Source organism: Benincasa hispida, chromosome 8 (assembly GCF_027475165.1).
Source record: "Benincasa hispida cultivar pf3 chromosome 8, pf3_genome.v1.1, whole genome shotgun sequence".
Classification (NCBI taxonomy): Eukaryota; Viridiplantae; Streptophyta; class Magnoliopsida; order Cucurbitales; family Cucurbitaceae; genus Benincasa; species Benincasa hispida.
This window is the reverse complement of record NC_143485.1, coordinates 33,752,677-33,761,320: the sequence shown is the minus strand read 5'-3', so window position 1 is coordinate 33,761,320 and position 8,644 is coordinate 33,752,677. Positions and strand designations below refer to the sequence as shown.

The window sequence follows — 8,644 nt, the reverse complement described above, 5'->3', positions numbered from 1 at the left end:
AGGAATTAAAAGAAAAGAAAGATTATCCTCCTCCATATTCTTAGACCATGAACTAATGCACTCTGAGAATCGGGACCCCATGAAGAAAATTAAAGATTAGAAAGTTATTTGCTCTAGTAAGCTTCATTCTGACAACCAAAACCAAAAACTTATTATGTATCTAAAAATTTAAATTGATTTAACATTACCTCTGAAAATTGGAACCAACGTCGCAACCCACCTTTGAAAATTGAAGACGCAAACCTCCTTTAAAAATCGAAACCTACTTGAATCTTACAAATTTAAGTAAATAAACTAAAATCAATAACTTTTATGGTTGGTTAGTTTTCATACATGACATACAATTTAGTTTCACAAAATTAATTACAATGGCGTAATTGATAGAGTAAAAATGCATAAAACGGAAACTAACCAAATTATTAAGCCCTCTAATTACACTTAATTTGAGTCAAAAGCATGCTTGAAACAAGTTTTAACAGACGGAAGGTTTTAATGTGTATACCTTTGTAGATTTCCATTTGCTCCTTGCTTAATTCATGAAATTGGAGCTTCAAAACTTTACTAGACCATTAAGAGGATCTTCTCGACCATTCTCAGCCTTGGTTTGAGTGGTGGAAACTCATAATTGAGATGGATTAAGGTGGAATTGGAGAGGTTTGAGAGCAACTCAAGAAATTGCAGAATTTTCCCAAAGTTCTGAATGCATTATCCCGCAAGAGTTTTTAGGCAGTAAATGTCAGCCTAAGGGTTAATAACTGCTGCAGTCATGCCCTTCTCTAGGCTAAGAGGGTGATCTGAGGCGGGGTGTGACAATTCAACTCCCTGTAATCTATGCATAAGCGTAATGACCCATCCTTTTTCTTCACAAATAATACTGGTGCACCCCAAGGGGAAACACTGGGTCGTATAAATCCTTTATCAAGCAGTTCCTATAATTGAACTTTTAATTCTTTCAATTCTGCTGGAGCCATTCTGTATAGAGCTTTGGATATGGGAATAGTTTCTGGCTCCAGTTCAATTGTAAAATCAATCTCCCTTGGTGGAGGCAGTACTAGGAGTTCTTCCGGGAATACATCAGGATAATCTCTCACAATTGGTTCAGAGGTTAGAGCAACCTCGGTTTCCCTTGTGTCAACTATGCTAGCCAATATTCTGTAGACACCTTGGTTAAACAACCTCTTGGCCTTAACTGCTGAAATCACCTTAGGCAACACTACTGTCCCGACCCCTTTGAACTTAAAGTTGGCTTTTCTAGGAGGATTAAAATTCACCTCCTTACGAGAACAATCTATACTAGCATGGTTGGCAGCCAACCAATCCATGCCCAGAATTACATCGAAATCGCGCATGTCTAATACTATCAGAGTCACATCGAGGGTGCGGTTTGCTATTTCTAACTGACATGCTTTTATCTTTTCACTGGCTATCATAATTTCTCCCGACGGTGTAGACACTGACAAAACATAGCCTAAAGGCTCCAAAACTAATATGGCATGCTTCACAAACAATGACGAAATGAAAGAGTGGGACGAGCCCGAATCAAACAATGTTAAGGCATAGTGCCCCAAGATTGGGAGTATACCTGTCACCACTATTCCCGAGTGCTCAGCCTCCCGACGACTTGTGGCATAGATCCGACCCTGTTGCTGGTGTCGACTTGAACTACCCTGATACGAACTCGGGGGCTGACCCCCGTACTTCCAGAACCACTATTAGGGCATTGGTCTACCGTATGCCATACCTGTTTACATCTGAAACATATCTCGATGTCTATCAGACAGCGTCCCCAATGACGCTTTCCACAAAACTTGCACACCGTCCTTTCCTTCCAAACTCCTCCTGAAGTCGTAGCTTGTCGTTGAGCATTCCCTACTGGCCTGCTTGTACTCGGGACCTTCTGCGGAGGTCCCGAAGCTTTTTGCTCAACTTTCCTCTTCTGGCCGGGGGCCAGTTCCTCCGTCAAAGGACTTCAGGAACTCTATCCCTGAAGGACAACCCACGCGTGCTGCCGCTCGTAAGGCTGCAGTGTAGGTAGAAGGCTCCAGGGCTTGCACGATGCCTCGCACCCCGTCTCGGAGTCCTTGTACAAACCTCTCAACCTTCTTTGCTTCGGTAGACACTAGGTCAAGGGCAAAACAGGACAATTTATCAAACTCTTCTTCATACTCTTCCACTGTCATGGTTCCCTGCTTCAAGTTCATGAACTTAGCCTGCTTGTTGTACCTCACATGAGTAGATAAGTACTTCTCATAAAACCACTCCTTGAACTGGTCCCACGTGGCTTGGCCTCCACCGGCTTTTATCATTCTCTCAGCCGAACGCCACTAGCGCTTGGCATTGTTGATGAGAACGAAAGCGACACACTGCAACTTCTACTCCTCTAGACACCTCATGTACTGGAAGATCCCCTCAACAGTGGATAACCACAATTCTGCATTTGTGGGGTCTTTTAAGGATCTGTTAAACGTCAGGGGATCGTATTTCTTAAAATCTCGCAGGTATCTAGCTTCCAATGAAGGGCCTACCATGGTCCGACTCGTGGCCTTATCCTGATTCTGAACTGGTGGTAACGGGGCCGACGAGGATGACGCCTGCTATGATTGTACATGTTGGGCGATCTGCTCGGCCACCATACCCCTTAGCTATCCCACCACGGCCTGCATGATGACGTTCCCAATAGCTGCAGCCATAGTCGTATATTCCACTGGGATTTCTGAGGATGACGGTTCTGGTGGGGGTACAGTCGAAGTTTGAGGCCCGCTTCTTGGTCTAACCCCCCTACCAGGTTGACCCAAAGTGGTCGCGAGGTGGCGGGTCCCGCACCTCTCGGCTCTGCACCTCGGGTTCTTGCAAGTCAGGGTCTTGCTCCCCAACTACTTTCTTGCCTCGACCGCCCCTTCCTCTAGTGCGTGGTGCCATACCTGGTGACCACACGCAACACTTTAATACACACTAGCAGGGTAAACCATCCAATGACAGCACACAAGTAGGATTCCAGGTATATATAATTCCCTAAAGGTTTTAAAACGACATACCTGGCGATGACGAAAGATCCATTTGTGGCCATAAGGAACAGATTAGACTCACGACGTAAGTCAGTCTACAAAACCTAAAACTTATGCTATGATACCAACTGTAACGACCCTAGTTTCCTACAGTATTCTAGGATGCTACTTCATGCATGCATAGTACAATATCTTTTAAATCATCAAATTAAAGAGCCAAAAATTTTATTTAATAATGCTGAAACGAGCAAGGATGGGAAAACATAAGTAAATAAAAATAAATAACTAAAGCAAGATAAAATAAAATAATTTAACAGTTGAGGTACCCCTAATTTCTACTAAAACAAATGTTTGAAATTAGGTAGTCAAATAATAAAATTGATATATTTTTGCATAATAGCGAAAGACGCCTAAGTCCTAAACCAGAATTTAGAACTTAGTGCTATATGCGGAAGCAGTGAAACGTCCTAATGACTAGGTCACGGATCTCTCTTGTCATGCGCCAGTCTGTCATTACTCTTACCTGAAAAATAGGGAGAGAAAAGGGTGAGTATAAAAATATACTCAATAAGTGGCCCATTACTGGCCCCACTCAGTGAACTATTAGTCCATCCATTGGACCAAAAGTGCACAACGACATCATAAACATAGGCATAGGCATAGGCATAAGGGGCGAACCCGAAGGCACGCTTTCATAAGTAGTGACTCAAAGGTCACAACATAATTACAAGGGGTGATCCCAAAAAGAACACCGTACTTAAACATAGGGTGTGGGCCGAAGGCTCACACATGCGATGTGCATGGCTCAATGGTATACTAACAGTCACTAAATCTCATACGGACATAAGCTTACAAACATCAATACGTATTTAAACATAAACATGCAATCAAGGCCATGACTTAACATTAAACTTTAACACCGTTCCCCATATTTCCATCAACTATTTCAGTCCACTCATAACTCATACATCAACTCAATGTTAGGCCTTAACACATTATATAGCTCATACATCAGTACCCAACGTCAGACCTTACCACATTATATCCATGCTTCAACCTTATCACAGTAACCTTTAATCCTTGCATCCAAATTCATCACAGTAGGAATAATTCAAAACCAACTTATCGAATTCAACACAATACCCATAGCAGATTTCATCACAGTTTCATATATGAAATAAAATATTTCACAGTAGGCCTAACAACATCCTAGGGCAATCAATAGTAAATCCCTTACCTCAGGATAACTCACTGTTCAAAACAAGATCTTACTCCGCTTGAGAAGTCCCTTCACTGACACACATTTTCCTGAAACCAATAACAAATTAGGCCCAAGAACCCCAAAAAGGCAGTGAGCTACCAACAAGACAAAGAAAATAACTCACCCCCAACAGAACGCTCGGCCGGACTGTCGTGAATTGACTGCTAACAGTGCTGAGGACAAACGGCGGATGAGAACGGCACTGAAAACAAAAGAAAACTCTGACGCGGCTGGAACCCACGGTCGATGGCACACGGAGGGACGACCGGCGATGGTTGGCATGGATCGGATCGTGGCTGGGACGCGCGGCTGGAGCGACCACGACTGGGCCCCTCGCAGAACAGGCAAACGGCGCGAACAGAGACCCGTACGGCGTAGCTGGGACTAACGCAGAACGGCCTGATGGCTTGGGATGGGTCGAGTGGCGGCGGACGAAAGAGGAGGCGAATGGTGAGGGCTGGCACACGGTGACTGAAGAAAAGAGAAAAAAATAAAAGGAGATAGGTTTACTTCAACTACCAATGCTTACCAAGATCAACTATGACAATTGGAGCATCAAGATAAAAGCGTTACTAGGAGCACAAGACGTGTGGGAGATCATGGAGAAAGGTTTCCAAGAAGCAGAAGCTGGAAACGATCCAGCGCAAAGATATGCGTTAAAGGAGACAAAAAAGAAGGACAAGAAGGCCCTTTATATCTTGTATCAATCGGTGGACGAAGATACGTTTGAGACCATTGCCAATTCGAAGACGTCAAAAGCGGCATGGGACAAGCTCCAATCGACTCATAGAGTAGCTGATCGCGTGAAAAAGGTACGGATGCAAACCTTACATGGTGAATTTGAATCTTTATAAATGAAGGAGAAGGAGGTGATAGCAGAATATCACACAAAAGTAATGGCTGTCGTCAACCAATTGAGACGAAATGATGAAGAAATCACCGATGTTTGTGTCATAGAGAAGGTTCTACGAAGCCTAAATATAAAGTTTGAGATTATTGCCACGACGATCGAGGAGACACGGGATCTCGAGAACATGACAATTGAACAATTTATAGGCTCGTTACAAGGCTATGAGGAGAAAAAGAAAAGGAGGATGGAGCAAACAGAGACCGTTGAACAACTTCTCCAACTCAAAATCAAGGAGGAGAATAGTCATGGACGTGGAAGAGGTCATGGTGTTCGAGGCCATGGTGGAAGAGGTGAAGCCAACACCGATGTTTCTGAAAACTCGTCTGAATCCTCAATAGGAAGAGGAAGTCGAGGTCGTGGAAGATATGATGGAAGGTCCGGGAGAGATAAATCTCAGGTAAAATGTTATAATTGTAACAAATATGGACATTATGCGAATGAGTGTTACTCATCTCAAACAGAGTCGATTGATCGAAAGCATCAGGACCGATCAACCGCTAGCACATCAAAAGCCCATCAAGGGCAATCCAATTATGCAGAGGAGAATGGAACCTTATTTATGGTTTCAAAGGGAGAAGAAGAGAGTCAAGATAGTATGTGGTATCTTGACATAGGAGCCTCGAATCACATGTGTGGAAAACGTGAGATGTTTGTGGAGTTGAACGAGATGGAGAAAAGTAATATTGCCTTTGGAGACAATTCTTTGGCCGCCATCAAAGGAATAGGTAAAATTCTCATTCGGTTAAAAAATGGAGAAAATCAATATATCATAAATGTTTATTACATTCCCAATGCAAAAAATAATATATTGAGTGTAGGACAATTGTTAGAGCAAGGTTTTGAAGTTCAAATGAAAAACAATTGTTTGTATTTGAGGGATAATCATGAGAGACTTATTGCTAAATGCTCCATGCCCAACAACCGAATGTTTCCTTTGAATATATGTAATGATGTTCCAAAATGCTGGAAGACGTGTTATGAAGATCTCTCTTAGCTATGGCATCTACGGTTCGAGCACCTTAATTTTGGAAGTCTAGAAGATTTTTCGAAGAAGAATATGGTGCGAGGTTTACCACACATTCACAAGCCAAACCAAGTGTGTGAAGGGTGTTTGCTTGGCAAACATCATCAAAGTAGTTTTCCGAAGGAGTCTATGACAAGAGCAAAGAAGCCTTTAGAACTCATCCATGATGATGTGTGTGGAATGATCAAACTAGAGTCTCATGGTAAAAGTAAATATTTCCTTCTCTTTATTGATGATTTTTCTAGAAAAACATGGGTATACTTTTTGAAGGAAAAATCAGAAGTATTTGAAATCTTCAAGAGATTTAAGGCACGTGTGGAGAATGAAAGCAACCTTACAATTAAGGCCATGAGAACTGATCGAGGTGGTGAATTCACATCAAATGAGTTCAAAAAATTTTGTGATGAAAAAGGCAACCGACGTCTGTTAACAGTCCCAAGGACACCGCAACAAAATGGCGTGGTGGAGAGGAAGAATCAGACAATCTTGAACATGGCACGAAGCATGCTAAAGAAAAAGAAGATGTCGAGGGAATTTTGGGCGGAGGCCCTAGCTTGTGCGCTTTATTTGACAAATCGAGCACCAACCAAAAGTGTGCTTGACAAGACGCCTCAAGAAGCATGGAACGGAAGAAAGCCCGGGATTGATCACTTCAAGGTGTTTGGGAGTATTGCATATTCTCATGTGTCGGAAGAAAAAAGGACCAAGCTCGATGATTGAAGCGAGAAACTCATCTTCATCGGCTATGATGCAAGTTCAAAGGGTTATCATCTTTACAATCCTTTGAATAGAAAGGTAATGATTAGTCGTGATGTTGTTTTTTATGAGGAAGCCTCTTGGGATTGGAATATACAAGAGGAGGAGTATGATTTCCTTCCATATTTTGAAGAAGATGATGAAAATGAGCGGACCAGGGATGAAATGGGTGAAGGTTTACCCATTCCGGTGCCACCTCATTCTACCAATCGATCATCATCTGAAGGTTCATCCAACGATTCGGAGAACGAAATTGGCCCAAGAGGAACTCGAAGTCTACGGGGAACTTAATGAGGTAAATGAAAATCAAAATGACATAATTCTCTATTGTCTTTATGAGATTGTGAGCCTATTAGTTTCCAAGAAGCTATTGCAAGCAAGAAATGGAAGGATGCAATGGATGAAGAAATTCGAGCGATAGAGAAAAATGACACCTGGGAGTTCACCAAGCTTCCAAAAGGGCACAAACCGATCAGAGTGAAGTGGGTATACAAGATAAAGAGAAAAGTCAATGGCGATGTTGAGAGGCACAAGGCAAGACTAGTGGTGAAAGGGTATAGCCAACGACATGGCATCGACTATGATGAGGTATTTGCCCTTGTTGTTCGCCTTGAAACTATTCGTTTGATTATTACTTTGGCAGCCCATAATCATTGGAAGATACATCAAATGGATGTCAAATCGACATTCTTAAACGAAATTCTTGAGGAAGAGGTTTATGTGAACAACCATTGGGTTATAAAGTCAAGGGTGAAGAAGATAAAGTGCTTCGATTGAAGAAGTCACTTTATGGTTTAAAGCAAGCACCAAAAGCATGGAATTCGAAGATTGACAAGTACTTTCAAGAGAAGAAGTATATGAAGTGTCCTTATGAGCTTGCCCTCTACATCAAAATGCAAGGTGAAATCATACTAATCATTTGTTTATATGTTGATGATTTAGTATTTACCAGAAACAATCCTAGCATGTTTGATGAGTTCAAAAGAGAGATGGCAAGGGAGTTTGAAATGAGGGACATTGGTCTCATGAGTTACTATCTTGGGATCAAGGTCAAACAAGGTGAAGATGGGATTTTTATATCCCAAGAGGGCTATGCTAAAGAAGTGCTCAAGAAGTTCAATATGAATTATGCTAATCCAGTTGGAATACCGATGGAATGTGGAGTCAAAATCACCAAGCAAGATGGAGGAGAGAAGGTAAATTCTACATATTTCAAAAGCTTGGTTGGAAGTTTGAGATAGTTGACATGTACAAGACCGGATATTCTTTATTTGGTTGGAATTATTAGTCGATTTATGGAGGAACCGATAGAAACACATTGCAAAATGGCAAAAAGGATACTTCGCTATATCAAAGGGACGATTGGGTATGGTCTTTCCTATGTCTCTTTTAGTAATTTTGATATTGTTGGTTATTGTGATAGTGATTGGAGTAGTGATTTGGATGATTGAAAGAGCACTACGGGATATGTGTTTTTTTATTGGTGAAACGACGTTCACATGGATGTCAAAAAAGCAACCCGTAGTCACATTATCAACATGCGAGGTAGAGTACGTCGCAACAACTTCATGTGTATGTCATGCAATTTAGCTAAGAAACTTAATGAAGGAGTTGAAGTTTCAAATGGAAGGTCCAATGGAGATTTTTGTTGACAACAAATCAGCCATTGCCTTAGCCAAAAATCCGGT

The 8,644-nt window shown here is 41.8% G+C and overlaps 2 protein-coding genes across 2 annotated transcripts; one reads left to right on the top strand and one right to left on the bottom strand.

Moving 5' to 3' along the window:
* Nucleotides 1–929: 929 nt before the first annotated feature.
* LOC150034525 (uncharacterized) lies at nucleotides 930–1,430 on the bottom strand. The gene has a single exon (XM_090316769.1). The coding sequence runs from the start codon at nucleotides 1,428–1,430 to the stop codon at nucleotides 930–932; it is 501 nt and encodes a 166-aa protein (XP_090172895.1).
* A 3,435-nt stretch (nucleotides 1,431–4,865) lies between these two features.
* On the top strand, nucleotides 4,866–6,920 carry LOC150034524 (uncharacterized). The gene is made up of 3 exons (XM_090316768.1): nucleotides 4,866–5,078; nucleotides 5,127–5,917; nucleotides 6,446–6,920. Exons 1-3 carry the CDS (start codon nucleotides 4,866–4,868, stop codon nucleotides 6,918–6,920), a joined length of 1,479 nt encoding a protein of 492 aa, XP_090172894.1.
* The last annotated feature ends 1,724 nt before the right edge of the window (nucleotides 6,921–8,644 follow it).

Coding starts and splice junctions, on each gene's coding strand:
- LOC150034525 (XM_090316769.1), bottom strand. CDS start 1,430: ATGATAGCCAGTGAAAAGATAAAAGCATGTCAGTTAGAAATAGCAAAC.
- LOC150034524 (XM_090316768.1), top strand. CDS start 4,866: ATGGAGAAAGGTTTCCAAGAAGCAGAAGCTGGAAACGATCCAGCGCAA. Junction 5,079..5,126: donor TAGCTGATCGCGTGAAAAAG/GTACGGATGCAA, acceptor TTATAAATGAAG/GAGAAGGAGGTGATAGCAGA. Junction 5,918..6,445: donor ATAGGTAAAATTCTCATTCG/GTTAAAAAATGG, acceptor TGATTTTTCTAG/AAAAACATGGGTATACTTTT.